The 15,498-nt window shown below is 38.6% G+C and overlaps 1 protein-coding gene across 3 annotated transcripts; it reads right to left on the bottom strand.

The window, feature by feature from the left end:
* Positions 1-1,005: 1,005 nt before the first annotated feature.
* Positions 1,006-9,048, bottom strand: LOC128017191 (sterile alpha motif domain-containing protein 3-like). Of its 3 annotated transcripts, XM_052602451.1 has the most exons (8): positions 8,936-9,048; positions 7,517-7,625; positions 7,297-7,397; positions 7,086-7,180; positions 3,136-4,187; positions 2,775-2,930; positions 2,163-2,255; positions 1,006-1,940 (listed from the first exon to the last, which is right to left on the bottom strand). In XM_052602451.1, exons 5-8 carry the CDS (start codon positions 4,177-4,179, stop codon positions 1,662-1,664), a joined length of 1,572 nt encoding a protein of 523 aa, XP_052458411.1. In that variant the 5' UTR covers positions 4,180-4,187; positions 7,086-7,180; positions 7,297-7,397; positions 7,517-7,625; positions 8,936-9,048; the 3' UTR covers positions 1,006-1,661. The 3 variants fall into 3 exon arrangements, with proteins under 3 accessions (XP_052458411.1, XP_052458413.1, XP_052458412.1); XM_052602453.1 differs by lacking the exon at positions 7,086-7,180; XM_052602452.1 differs by lacking the exon at positions 8,936-9,048 and having other exon boundaries at positions 7,517-8,417.
* Between the last annotated feature and the right edge of the window lie 6,450 nt (positions 9,049-15,498).

Raw genomic sequence — 15,498 nt, 5'->3', positions numbered from 1 at the left:
GCAGCACATTGATATTAGTAAAACATATTTCTTGAGTGCCAAAAGTGTATTACAATGATCTCTGAAGGATAACGTGACACTGAAGACTGAAGTAATGGCTGCTGAAATTTCAGATTTGTCATCACAGGAGTAAATAATATTTTAAAGTTGTAATTATGCTTAACAATATCACTATACTGTATTTTTAAATAAATAAACGCAGCCTTGATGAGCATAAGCGATTTATTTCAAAAACATCATTTTAATGGCAGTATACGGTATATATTCTACACTCTAAAAAATAAAACATTGGGTCAACAAAAAAAAATATGTTAACGTTTTCCACTAGAATTTTTATGTTAAGACTACTGGCAGAATTACATTAATTCAAAGCGATGTTTTGAGTATGGTGAATTAACCTTTTAGGCCACAATAAAAACGCATTTTTAAGTAACATGAACTTAATAATTTTCAACATGAATGCTAGTAATTAAGTTGATCCAACATAATGTTTTAAGTTAGGTGAAGAAGTTTTTAGGCCACAATAAAACACATTTTTAAGTAACATGAACGCTAGTAATTAAGTTGATCCAACATAATGTTTTAAGTTATGTGAAGAAGTTTTTTGGCCACAATAAAACACATTTCTAAGTAACATGAGCTTAATAATTAAGTTGAGCCCTGTCCTATAATAAAGACATTTTCCTGTGTTTTCCAGGAGGCAATTTTTTAAATATAGACAGACACCATTTTTTTTTTTCCCAAATGATATTCAAGCTTACCATGTGCTGTTTCTGCTCTTCTGTCATGACCGTGAGAAAAATTCTTTAGCCAACCTTTAGGAATCCCCCAGAAATTAGGTGTAGCTACAGAGCCTTGCTGTCTTTAAGAAGCAAGAAGCAGTTCAAATCAAATGATTACAACACAATCTGTTATGGTTTGTGTGTTTGTTTGTTTGAGGGTGCCTGATGGAAAACAGCAAGAATATGACAAACACATTCTGAAAGGTTGATAGATTTATTTAGAGGCATGAGGGGGGTATCAAAACGTAGCAACTGGACAGCAGCTAAGGGTGCTCAAAAAGAACAGAAATTCAGACAGTAATATTCATATTAATTCGAACCATTTTTTAACATTAACAGTAGCACTAAATCCTTGAAAGTGCAAACAGCAGCATTTGTAGGCTGCATTCTCCTAAGACACAAAACATGTACCCAGAAGCTTTATGAGGAGAAACGGTGTTATAAAATTAAGTAAAACCATGTGCATGAATCACCATCCTTTGACTTGTACACATGAAAATGATCAAAAAAAAAATTACAGGTGGCTGTACATTCAAGGCACTAATTTTAACATCAAATGAGCAAAGCTTCTTTCAATTAACTTTGGCAGCACTTACATCATCATCTCTTCTCTCATCAATATCAGACTGCTCAAACTCCTGACTAACTCCAGGAGAAATATCCAACAAAAGAAGGCACTGCATATAAAGTTCAAAATACACTAACACCCTCAGAGAACAGAGGTCATCCTTTTCTATACTGATAACTTTTACTGATTTGGACTTCACTCAGTAGGTATTCATACTATGACAGAAACAAAAGAACACGTGTGTTTGCATGTGTGTGTGTGCGTGTGTGTGATGTGAGCTTCTCCCTCATGCAAGGTCAATCAAGTCCGCTCTAGAAAATACCATACTTGAGATTCATTACTTTAGAGCTGGCTTTTTGTCCATCGAGCTCAAGGCAGAGCTTCTGGAATGCCTCAAAGGTAAATTTCAACTGCTTGGGATAGCTAAGGTTAAGAGCATAGATTACCCCCATCAGCAAAGCACAGGATCTGGCGACATCAATCCCCTGCAGGATCTTGGTTCCCTCTACTACGATGGTTGCACGCCCATCACCGATGATGGCAATCTTCATCACTTGCATCGCAAGGTCTGCGTCGAGCTCCTCCACATCCTTGCAGAAGAAATTAAAAGATGTTAGGATGTATAAAATACATGGCTCAAGCTCTTCAGGGTGACGTGCATAAGGGAATGCAGGGTGACCAAGTACTTTAAAGCCTAGCCCACAGGAGGCTGGTGCACGGGATTGAAACGGCCATATCTTCACATGGGAAGGCTACAGAGAAATGCAGTTAAAAAAAAAAGTAAAAATTAAAAAGTATACTCAATTACTTACACGATACTGTTTGAAAAGGTCCTCCTCCTTCTCTCCAAGATAGACTATGAGGCAGCGAATGGCAATTTCTCTCCGCCTTTCAACTGTGTTGTCCTGATTCATGGAAAAAAGAGATAAGGTGTTCAACAAAAATCAGATGCAAGTGTAACCCAAATCATGACAATTTAAAAAAAAAAAAATGTGTTAGTTAGGGACCGAGCTGAAAGGTAAGAGGGAGAGGACTCCAGCCCTTGCCTGGAGGCAAGGACCCTATTGTTACTGTATCGTTTCTTATTGTTTCTTTTTTTATTATACAATTTTTCGGGCTTTTCAAAATATATACATTATTTATGCATACTTTTAGCTACAGACTCCATTCAAACGTCAAAATGTAGCCACAAGTCTCGTCTATAGATGTTTCTAATTTGGTTGGGCTATGTTTTATACATTTTGATCTGCGCACCCACATGTGCACCCTATTCCTCTCCCAGTCAATCCTGAATCTGCCTGCAATTGTGCAAATATGCAATTGACCTTGTTCATAGCAGCCATTTTGACAATTGACATGAAACAGTGTGGCAGAAACATATATGTAAAATAAAGGTCTATTCATAATAAAGTTAGTCATTATACCTCAAGAAGCATGTCCTTAATGTGCCTTATCTTCAGGCCTGCAGCTCCTCCTTTTGATTGAGTCAAGGCCATCAATTTTGGGGTGCATTGGTCAAGCTTGGCCAGAAAGGTTGATTCAAGGCTAACTGTTGTTATCCTCTTGAATTCTTCACTTATCTACAGGGCACACCAGTATGAAGGACCAAACATGACATAAGTATAAATAAATAAGAGCATAAATATAAGTAAATTTTGGAAATGAAAAAGGCTATTTCTATATTTTTACATTTATTTATTTTATTTCAAATTGTGAACATGTAGCCACACTGTATCAACCCACAGTAAAAAAAATAATGGTTTAATAAACATTTTATAATCTCACCTGTGCTTCAGTAAAAAGTGCAGGCCAGCGCTTCATGCAGTCACTGATGGCAGGGACCTCTTTCACTATTTCCTCCCGACGAAGGCTGAACGTCTTGGCCATTTTCTGAGCTACCACCTTTGAGTTGTCCCTTTTCATCATTTCACTTAGGAGCTCCACTCTCTCTTTTTCCAAACTTGCAGTAGATTCACCTTGAGCATGAGGGGGTAGGTAGTTCACCTCAGCCTTCTTTGGTTTTTTCAGATTCTTTGCCGGATACTGGTCATATGTTTGTTTTCTCTTGAGTGAGTTCACCTTAACTTCAGGGCAGCCAAGACCTCGAAGTTTGCTTCTGAAATTGTTCATCTTATATTTCAGGCGCTGCGCCCATCCATAGGACCCATTAAAGGAACCTGGTTCTTTGAGGCAGGGATGCTTTTGAGTGAGGGCCTCTCCAACCTCACCGATCTGCAGACTAGATGGATAAGCAGTGTACTCATAAATAGCCTCCGCTAGTTTTCCAAGGATGTCTGGGAGTAGTGGAATTAAATCTTTTGTAGTGAGAAGAGTCCCATATTTTTTGAAGCGCTCATTGGCTGACTGAATTTGGATCTCTGTGAGGCCAGAAAAGCTGGGAATTGAAAACTGAGCAGGCCAGCGCTTGGAACGGTGGCCTGGACTATCTTCAGATGAGAGAATCAGTGTGTCATCGGTTGACACAGATGCGGTGTCATCAACATAGTGCTCCTCACAAGGCTGATCAGTCATGTTGGTCACATCAGTGTTGGTCACATCAGTTAAGTTTAAAGTTATTGCAGGCTCCTGGTCCTGGAGAAACACAACCTTGATTGTGTCCTTATCCTTGAGGTCAGTTGTAGAATAAAGGGTGAAAAACTCATCAAAATCAACATCTTTATAGTGAAGACTGAAGTCTCTGGCAATGTAAAATGTGTCACGAATGACTGAGTGAAGGTCATCCACTGTCTCAGGGATTCCAGATGGTAGTACAACTTTACGGACATCATGATCTGCAAGGATCACTCGGAGTTGAGCCGGTTTTGACATTATGCATCCTGTACACAGAATGTTTTACATGTTTCATTAATTTTTTGTCACAGGTAAATGGTGAATAATGTTAAGAGCATATTATATTTGACCTCTAGGTATGGAAATCAGGAACACATTTACTGTATATGCCAAGTCTGAACAAAGTAGGAAGACTGTGATATGCGAATTTGTATCATTTCATCTGAAAATCTCCAAAAAGTATGGGCACCATCTATGGAACATAAATGCTGCGCTTCAGAGTCATAATGTTTGTTCCACCACAGAAGTAAGATATTAAGGGGAACATGTCTGATAGCTCAGCTGGCTCTATGACTTTCACAGGACCATTTTTCTCAAGCACATAGCTCCTCAAATGCTCAACTGACCAAGCAGTCAGACCTTTCACAATGAATCCAATGCTGCCCTTCACAACCACAATTTGGATCAACTCCCCAAAATCTGGCAGACCACCAGTGGAACCATAAGCCAAGATCATTCCACTGGTGTACTTGGTGCTCCTGTAACACACACTTTTGGCTACCTGGACAAATGTCTCACCAGGAAACTTATCCTGCAGTGCTTCTTGAATATCCTCTCTCAGCACACTAACATCCACTGTAGACAGTGTTGTAGCCTGTAGTAGAGGTCTGACAGCTCTGGAATCATGTTGGTTATAAGCAAGCAACAACTGATGCTTCATGGCAAGTGACAGCAGAATATTTCTAAAGCTACGAGTATGTCTGACAACACGCTTAAAAAAGCTGTGCTTTGCCTCAAACCGCATTGTCCAGAGTGACACCAGAGGACCATAAGCCCTGATCAGTTCTGGATAATGTTCCAGGAAATGGTGTTTTGGGATGAGGTGTTGCTCTGGGAAAACCATGAGAAACCTGTGTTTATGCTCAGATATCTTACTATCCAGGAAGCAAATGGTCTCCTCTGTGTAGACTTGGCTAACAACAAGCTCAACAATGTCTCTGAGCACAAGAAGCACTTCCCATGCTGGGTCACCTTCAGGGATTTTCGATCCAACCATGAGTGGCAGGAGTCGCAGCAAAGTCCAGTTCTCGTGGGCATTGCCGCCCACACTTTTCCGTGTGGCAAAGTTCACAGAGACAGGCTGTGGTGCATCGGTTTTGTCTGACCATTTATAGGGGAACTCTTTGATGCATTTGTTCAGCTCTTCAAGAGTGAAGTATTTATTCTGAATGAACACTCTGAGGCACAGTGCCATTTCTAGGGGCACTATACCTTCAAAGAGATCATGCAACACATCCGGCGGATAACCAGACAAAACATTAAAATATTTCAGTTTTGCTGTCAGTGCACACTGTCTCTTCACGCCATACAAATGCACCAAACTATCATTCTCCTGTACAGCCTGAATATGCAGTGCGTGTCGATCTTTCGTTCTGGGTGGGAATGCCCCTGTTCTCACTTCTCCATCTTGAAACTGTGACTTTTCACCTAGACAAAATCTGCACACGTATGAACTGGAAAAGCTCTCAACAAATCCCCCCAAAGAATGGGCACCTAGATTGTCTGCGACCACACTAAACACTGTGCCTTTGACTCTTCTGCCCAATGCTGGAACATACAGTCCTTCCTCCTCTAAGTACACAAGATCTTTGAGCAGTGGCTCCAACACAGCACTGTAACCAAATCTCTTCACATCCTCAGCCTTGCACAGGATTGCTAAGAAAATTGAGTTTAGTTCAGATCTGAGCAATGAGGGGACATCAGCTAACACCCAATACACAGCTGTGATTTTGTGTTTTTTCCTGGATGTACCAAGAGGATTGCATATCTCAAAGTCATCCACGTAGAGATTGAGAGCAATGGTACAGTCACTTCCTGAGAACAGCTCATTGGTTTTGTAAAAGGTGCCGTCATGAAATGACTTGTACACAGTTCTCTGAGCTTCTGCCTCACTCAAGATCAGGTCCTGTATATCTTTCTTGCTAAAAACCTGAAGCAATGACTTTAGAATGGGGACATACTGGAAGCTGCTCTCTCTACTAAGAACATACTCAATCGGTTCAATGACAGAAAAGTGTTCGTTAAAATACTTTCTTCTTTTAAAGGCAGAGGACAGAGGACCACCATCATGGAGGGCAGAATTAATAGGGTTAGCACCACAAATGTCGTTCACTATTTCAGATACAATGACTTCATCAATTTCACAGTTGTGCCTCTTCAGGCAAGACTGTAAAATGTCTTTCATGATGGGAGCAGAGGCTGAATGAGAAATAAAATGCAACTCCTCTACAAGCTCATCAATGCATTGGTTGGGTACATGAAAGGAACTCTCTAATTTCAACATTAAATGAGCCAAGCTTCTTTCAATCAACTTTGGCAGTACTCTTACATCATCATCTCTAATCTCATCAATATCAGACTGCTCACCCTCCTGATTAACTCCATCACTGCACTGATCTGCTTGTGAAGGGTTTTCATACCTCTTTATCACCTCGTCTTTGAACTCATCTAATGAGTGGGGAGTATGCTTGCGATTTCTATGCGAAGCAAAGGTTCCATAGATATTAGTTTTGAAATTGCAATTTTTGAAAACACAGGTGACAGTTTCTTGCTTTTTCAAATGTTGACGAAGGTGTTCAAAATACTCTTTTTCGGTGGAGAATGTGCCTACATTACAGAACTGGCAACAGAAACTGAGTATTTCAGAGGTTCTCACTCTTGTTGAGTGAGTTGAGTGTTTCCTTGATATATGTGATTTCAGGCTACCCCATGATTTAAATGAACAAAAACAATCCAGATAAGGACATGGCAGAGGTTGCCCACCGCGGATATGACGTAACCTATAATGTTTCAACAACTCGTCTTTAGTAGGGGTCGCATATTTACAGATTTTACAAGGCCACTGCATATTTCATGTTTCTCACTCCATGCTTCTTCACACTGACCACGTCTAAACTTGAACCCCTTGGTCCACGAAACCAGGAGAAGATGAAGGCAGGTTTTTTGTCCTTGCAAGGCACACGGCAAAGTGACTGAAGACCTAAGTAGGGAGATAAATTAAGTAAAATAATTCAAGGAGGTGTGTGTGTGAACACAACTGATTTATTTGCTGTGGATCTGAATTACAAAAGTTAAGTGTTAATGTTTCTGTCTCACCCCGTACTTCTTCACAATTTTCTTTAGGAGGCTGATCACGTCTCAACTTGAAATCCTTGATCCACAACACCAGGGTACTGGATCAAGGCAGAAAGCCACACCTACACACACACACACAACAGTATTTTCAATTTCACTTGTGAGTCTTCAATACAGTAACTAAATAGGTTTCACTGGTGTCATCGTCACTAACTGTAGATGGACTCTGACCGCTACTCACCTCAGGGGAAGGAGAAGGTGATGTCTAGTTTGTCCTGAGAGGCTGACCAAGTCTCAACTTGAACCCCTTGGTCCACTCTTGGTCCAATCTTAAAGCAAGCCTTGTAATGCTGGTATTAAGATAAATTATAACACGAAAATGTCAGGGAAATTTTAAAGGTTGCTCATGGAGGATGGATATTTAAGTGCAAACAAAACAATTATTCATCATGAATTCACAATCTGTATTTTAAATAGCACAAATTAAATTACTGACTTTTATAAGGAATGATGTATATTTTAAACAGCTTTCCAATCACTATTTATCTTTTTAGCACCATAAAATTGTAATATATTTCTCTTTTAAACATACATGTAAAATTCATCTTATTTCCCTTTCAAAACATTTAAATGAACTGTATTACCATTACTGTCCTTTCTAATACAACGTAAAGCATTCATTTTCTTAGAAATTAACCTGTGTACTTATCACTTCAGATCAGACATTCAATTGAAATTTATGGTCACTACACTGTCATTGGTCAGGCGCACTCACACTGTTAACGATACCATTGGCTGTAGAGTGTGACAATCTGTCAATAAAAATCAGCCAACCCTTTTTTGTAAATTGCCTCTGTGAAGTTTGAATGACGGAAATCCGTGGTAGCGACGGAGAACTTGAATCTAGGGTGGGCGATATGGCTGAAAACTTTATCACGATACAAGTGTTTCATATCGGTCGATATCGATAATTATTGATCTTTTTTATGACCTATTTAAAATAAGGACCAGGAGAAAAATATATTACACTTAAACATTTTTATTTTTAACTAGGGCTGGACAATATATCGAACGATATGATCATGCGCATCTCGTCAGTAAAGCCGGTTCCATGATTAGCGTTAAATCCCCATCACCTGCTTTCAAATGGAGCTGCAGTTAATATACAGAACCGTAGTTTACTGACAGCCCTATTTTTAACTTAACCTTCCTCTAATTCATAGGTGTGATTGGCAAAGGACAAAAAAGAAGGAAAATATAAGGCGCACCTCATCTATCATGACGTGGCGACAGCACGTGTGATTATCCCGGTATTTAGAACATCGCGCAAGATTTGTGTCAACACAGAAAAAATTTCATCACTGGATAGGTTTTGTTCGTTTATTTAAAGTGTGGTTTATGTCAGCTGAATGTGCGGCACGCTTTTCAGAGAAGATAAGGCAACGTTATTTTAGTACAATTCACACCCAAAGGTAACGTTAACTCAGGGGAAAGAAAAATCTCCTTGATTTTGATTGTAATATCATTTTGATTAATATGCGGGAGGGAGGGAGAGAAAGACAGTTTGAAGACTGTGAGAGCGCGCGCGGCCGGAGGACTCTCTCTCTCTCTCTCTCCTGCTCAGAATTGGCGCAGCAGTCAGTAATCTTATCTCACTCACCGATCAAATTAGGCTTTCCACTTATCACTCCACGCTGGTTCTATAACTGAAGAATCCAGCATGAGACAACGATATGGCGCAACCAAACTGTTAACGTTACATTATTGGCTGGTAGCGTGTCACTCCCTACGTTGCTAGGTTACCAGAGAGCGAATGGCTTTGTTCATGCAAACAAACTTGCTTCGCAACCTGGTTTCTTCCGACGGAAAAAAAAAAAAAAAAAAAAAAAAATTATATATATATATATATATATATATATATATATATATATATATATATATATATATATATAAAAATATATATATAAAAATATATATATATATATCAATCTTGAACGTTTTATCGAGCGCATTTTTTATTAATATTGATTACATGTCTATCTCGAGACATATCGTTTTATCGCGCAGCCCCACATTAATCCATGTGTTTAACTAATTATCACATTCACGGTCTTAACGTGAATTAACCCTTATAAATGAAATACAGTTCTTCAAAATAAATTCTTAACATACAATGAGAGCAGGTTGTAAAACACACTCTTTTTGGTAAAATACGAGCAGAAGGTAAAAAAAAATAAAAATAAACGGAAAAAAACGAAATTTGGAGAAATAAATAAAACGAAATTTAGGGGAAAAAAACGGAATTCATAGGGCCCTACATAACTCCGACTGGTTTTGAGCAAAATATCTGAACAAATAGTGTAGCTACTCAATCAGTGACAGGCTACAGCTAACGTTATAGCTAACTTTACCACGGCACACAGACTATAACGTTACTATCAAAACTGCTCAAATTTCAGAGTAAGAACTTGCAGATTTCGATATTCGGTTACAGTAGGCTATCACCAACTGAATCCTGAGCGAATGCGAATATGCGTAATTAAGCATAAAATTACTTACCATTCACCGCATGCTCCTCTCCTCGTCTGGCCTTGAACATGCGCGCGGAAACTGTGGCCCGTTAACACGTCATCAAATTGTTTTTTACATTAACAGAACTTAAAATTAAATTGTTTTTTGATTAACTGAAAATGTTAAACTCTGACAAGTCATTATAGTATATTTCATCAATAGGCATAATTTGTGTGTCATCCCAGCTCAATAAAATAACAATTACAATTAAAAAGTCTAACAGTATCTCAGAACTTGATTTTTTATTTCACAACAATGTACATATTTAAGTAATGACTAAAGGTCCTCTGAATTAGTTTTTAGAGTGTACTTTCAACCAAAAGTAACTTTATTTGACTTTTACCGGAGTGCTTTCCACACTCTCTTTGACCCTGAGAATTAAACACTTTGTAGCATACATTTACATATATGCATTTGGCAGATGCTTTTATCCAAAGTGACTTACATTGCATTCAAGTCATACATGTTATTAGTTATTCCCTGTCAATCCATGACCATGACGTTGCAAGCGCCATGCTCTAATTTGAGTTCAGGAATGTTGTTCCTGTAGATTTAGTAGCCTCTATAGTCTCTAGTCTCTAAATTGCATCTACTGACTAGCCTCTTCACACTTGTAATGAGTAACAGTGCCTCACCAGGTGGCTACAGTAAATGTGTGAATGTTTGTGATGTCACAAAATACAAGGGGTGATCCATATTTAGGGATTATAGGGTGAATGAATAACATAGGGAAAATGCTCCTTTGTCTATAGTTGATAAGTAATGCCCTAGCAACTGAATAGAAATATGCAGTTTAATTCATTAAGCGATCTTGTATCCTTGTGTTCTCGCAATACGTCATCAACCGCTGAAGTTCAAATCCAGTACAAGAACGCAAGTAGAGAAGAGCTTCCAGAGGAATGCTGAGGGCAGAGCTTAAGATTCACCAACAAAACACAGACATTTTATGCAGTTTTACATAGCGCCTGTGCTACCTGGGATCTTTTATCGCTGGGATGGCTCCATCTTTCAGTATCAAATGATGTGCTAATCCAGCATTGAACTTAGCATTGTTTCTAAAACATTTGTCACCAAAATGATGGGAACAAACAATCAACACTTGCAAAACTCTGTTGCTTTCCCGGAAAAACAAGCTGCATCCACTGTTCACGTAACGATGGGTTCTATGGGAAGCTGAACAAGGTTATCTTTCCCTCACAACCAAAAACACACTTTTTTGGAGACATTCTTCTCGAGCAAGTCCTGTGTAGTGCTTTCAATGACTTTAGTAACCTTTATAAAGCACATTGATGGGCATGCTCTTGCTCTCGCACTGGTTGATATGTGTGTGTGTGTGTGTGTGTGTGTGTGTGTGAAGGAATTCCACCCTTCAAGACATCATGAAGGGCCATGCTCGAGAAAAAAAAAACTTTCTGAAACTTGTGTGAGCTGGATAAGCTAGTAGATGATTTACAAGTCCAAGAATGTCATCCAGATTTCCGACTGTGGTTAAGCTCCTCCCCTTACCCAGAATTCCCCATTGCTATCCTGCATGCAGATCAAAATCACTACTGAGCCACCCAGGGTACACACACACACACACACACACTTTACACACTATAGACAGATGTTTGAAATGGTGTGTGGATGTGGAGTGTGTAATAAAAGTGGTCTGTCTGTGTGTGTGTGTGTGTGTGTGTGTGTGTGTGTGTGTGTGTGGGTGTGTTTTCTGTTTTCCAAAGTATGACTCATGTGAAATATGTGAATTTTTTTGTGAGAAATTGCATTTTCATACATTTAAAGTGTATTATTTCATGCATTTATTAGCATATTAATTTCATAGCTTCCACACAAACTCCACAATGTTCATGTATATCTTGCATTTTAAAATGCAATTTGTGCCAAACCTCTTCCCAAATAATAATTATTTATTTAAATGTATTATGATAATTGATAATACTCTTTTTTATTTTGCAATACTGTAGTAGTAAAAAACAAAACATGAAATCATGCACAAAAAAAGTCCATTAAGAGAAAACCTTCAAAAGCCTTTACAAAAGTGCAAAAAGTACAAAAATGTGCACAGTGCATAGACAAAACTTTTTCAATATCAGATCATTATCAGTGTCTGCATATGGATAACACCCATGATCTCAATTATAGATATTTTTCCATACTACTTCTAAAACAAGTCAAAACACACACATACACAAAATAATAATAATAATTCACCTGGATAAAACAAAAACTGTCTGTCTTCATTTCAGGCTGCAAAGCAACAAAATTAGATTTTTTTAAAGGGGGGTAAAAATTTAATAAATATTTTCTGCTCATTTTATTTAGGCTGCAAAATTATTAGGATTTAGTTGAAGGCATGCATCTTACCCTCGCTCATATTCTCGATGAAACTGGATATTCACCTTTGTGTCTTGATGACACTATAGCCTAAATAGCATATCATATTTTTAAGATCTATATAAGCTGCATATGTAATAGCTATTGCTTATGGCTGTGATATTATTACTCAAAAAGCATGTTTTAAAAATATACCTTGGTTCAACTTATTCTGTGAACCTATATGCATTTCTGGCGACTTTATGGGTTTGTAAAAACTAATTGTTTACAGGAATTATTCTTTTCTCTTTGTTTTCAGGTGAGTGAAAATCTTCTGAGATTTACTTGGATAAACACTTTTATGAAATAAAATGGGGACTTTTTTAATTCCATTATAATCTATATCTTTAACTTTGAGCATTTTTAGATTAAAAACTTGAGTTATTACATTTTTTATTATCCCTAAGTAAAATTTTGGCTGGTTTGCTTCACTTCTGGGGACAACTTTGTCCCCAAACTTCAGCTTAGTAAATTCAACCACACTCACAGAATCTCTAATGTGTTCTCTGTTCAGTCCAAACACTGAACAGTGTCTTTAGGGTTTGTATAATCATCACTCATAGTCATAATATATGAACATTATAAAGAGATAGAGCGTCCCCATATGGCGAGACTGCTTCCCTGACTGCAAAAGAGCAAGAAAAACCCATACACTCTCACGGACGGATCTTCTCATTACTCGCTCACACACAAACTTTGCATTTAGTAGATGTCAAGACATCACACACACACACACCCTTTGATCCGTGACACCCCTCTTTACCCTGCTGTGAGGATTCCCATGTGTCCTCTTCAGCAGGTCAGTCTGCCGCCACAGTTCTGATCTCATGAAGACCAACAGCTCCTCCATGGGGCCAAAAGTTGAATCTCGTATCGTCTGGTGTTAAATGATACCTACTTGAGTTCCTCTGTCTGCTGGCCTTTCAGGACCCACATCTGTTACTATAGCAACCACATCCTATAATTACCCTCAGTCAGTGCCTGCACGGTGACTTGAGTGCACAGCAGAGGCAGCTCTTGAGTTTTAGGCAGTATAGCAGAAACGAAATAGCATGGATAACTAGACTTGGAGGGTGAAATGGAAATTGCCAGTAATTACAGTTTCTGTGAAGTTTTAGTGACAAACAGTTTAGCTACTATCAGTTATTTGATATGACCTGTAGATAAAAACTAAAGAAAGTGTTATTTTGGGAATGTGTATGAAATTGCCCTACAGCTTTACATTTTTATGAGCCAATATATTTGCGGCTGTCTCTACAGCCGCAAATCACCAGCACTGGAGCCAGCAGGGAAGATAAAGTGTGCATAAAAATGATATTAGATTTACTGTTCTGATGGCATTGTTGAAGGTCTTTCAGCATATGTGTCACTTTGAGTGTGTGACTCTGTGTTTAGGTGCTGGAACTTTCTTCCGATGTTCTACGGAAGATTAGAGATAGACTGTGAGGGTACTAGGAAGCTGCTGAAGGTTGACCTTTCACCTCTTATGGTGTAGTACTGCAGCAGGAGATCCAAAGATACAACGCTGAGCTGCACACCATCAGGTCTGTGTGTGAGAGGATACTAGTCATATGTGATTATGAATAGTATAAGGTAAGGTAGGAGAGAAAATCTGTACACTACCATTCAAATGTTTGAGGTTATTAAGATTTTTCAATGAAATGAGTCTCTTATGCTCGCCAAGGCTGCATTTAATTATAAAAAATTGTATTGTGAAATTGTATTACAATTTAAAAATAAGTGCTTAAGTGTATATTTGTGCATATTTTAAAATGCAATTTATCCTTTTCAGCAGGCACTCAGTGTCACATGATCCTTCAAAAATCATTTGAATATGTTAATTTGGTGCTTAAGAAACATATGAACCCAGAATATAAACACAATCGAAGGTTCACATTAAACGTTTTCCCACAGAAAACAATTATAAAGAAAATAGTAAACCATTTATCTCGTCTGCTTGTCTGTATAAAGCACACATCACCAATAAAGCGTATACTGAATTTGATCTTTTAATATCACTGTTATAAAAGCACTTTTAGTGTTTTCACACGAAACATTTTAGAATGTCACTGTTTTTCATTGTTTTTTATGTGTTGCAAATGGCCAAGACTTGCATTTTGTTCACTTATCTTTGTTTTATCCTTTAGAGAGATGTCTAAATATTTGTGGACTGGAAATGAAAGGAAAACTGTCAGGCTTGTGCTGCAGTTCTATGGATGTTTTGCCCGCCAGGTCTTCGAGCCAGTCACGTGACTGAAAACCATGAATTCTTGCAATCTGGCCAAAAACGAGTTATACTACAAGGTAACACATGCTCCCTCTGCTTCCTTTGAAATGCTATCTAGGTTAGCATCTTACTAGGTTTTGGAACAGTGCTTTATAACTCTATGAATCACACACACCAGGTCGCGTTGTAATACAGCCCTGCGTGAGTGTGTGAGTGTGAAAGTGGGCTGTGAGGTCAGAGGTGTGTGTTCAGCGGAGAGCAACAGGAGTGTGTGAATGAATGGTTGAGAGGATTGCTCTGTGAAAGATGAGGTGAACAGAGCAGCATTTAAAGGATTAAACACACTCATCTTGGGTTCAAACTCTCTTTGTGTTTGTTATCAACTGAGAGAGGCTCAATTCATGTCAAGAATGCACAGACCTCGGTCCACAAGATGTGTTACTAAAGCCCATGCGTGTGTGTTTAGGTCAACAAGGACAGTCTGTATGTCAAACCTAGTATGATAAAGTACAGCCTTACTATTCTGATGTAGATTTGTGTGTGTGTGTGTGTGTGTGTCTGTGTGTTCTTGGTTCATTGCTATGGGTAATTGGACTCAAATAAACTGAATAAACAAAACCATGTTTACTTCAAGATCTTCAGTAAGCGTATGGCCTATATTCTGATCCAAATGCCAAGCCATCCAACCCGCTGTCTCGTTTTCTGTCTTTCTGCTCCTCTTTTACAAAATAAGTGGAGAGCATCCATTAAGGCTTCCTCTCCAGCTGGGACTGTCCTTCTGCCGTCTGTGGTGCCTCATTACTGTCTTTCTCTTTTTCTCTTTCCTTCTCTCTCCATCCATCAGCCTATCTTTAACACTGAACGCACAGTTCCTCTGTCTCTGTCCAGTGTTATATTTTGGCTGTGACTCGTTGTATCTCTGCTGAGATGTATGACTTTCATTTGCCACAGACTCTCTCTGCTGTTCTTCACTCATCATTTCACCTTTTTTCTCCCATCCTCCTTTCTTTCGTGCTCTTTATAACTGCTGGCTTGTGAGTGGTGAAGGTGTC

This window comes from Carassius gibelio, chromosome A7 (assembly GCF_023724105.1).
Source record: "Carassius gibelio isolate Cgi1373 ecotype wild population from Czech Republic chromosome A7, carGib1.2-hapl.c, whole genome shotgun sequence".
Taxonomy (NCBI): Eukaryota; Metazoa; Chordata; class Actinopteri; order Cypriniformes; family Cyprinidae; genus Carassius; species Carassius gibelio.
Note: the sequence above shows the minus strand (reverse complement) of the source record. Positions and strands in the feature narration are given on the sequence as shown.

Bases quoted from the DNA above. Each gene is read 5' to 3' on its own strand.
- LOC128017191 (XM_052602451.1), bottom strand. From the start codon at position 4,179: ATGTCAAAACCGGCTCAACTCCGAGTGATCCTTGCAGATCATGATGTC. The intron at 2,256-2,774 runs GTATAATGACTA...TCCATGAATCAG, and splicing joins TTAAGGACATGCTTCTTGAG to GACAACACAGTTGAAAGGCG. The intron at 1,941-2,162 runs GTAAGTAATTGA...TTCTTCTGCAAG, and splicing joins ACCTTTTCAAACAGTATCGT to GATGTGGAGGAGCTCGACGC.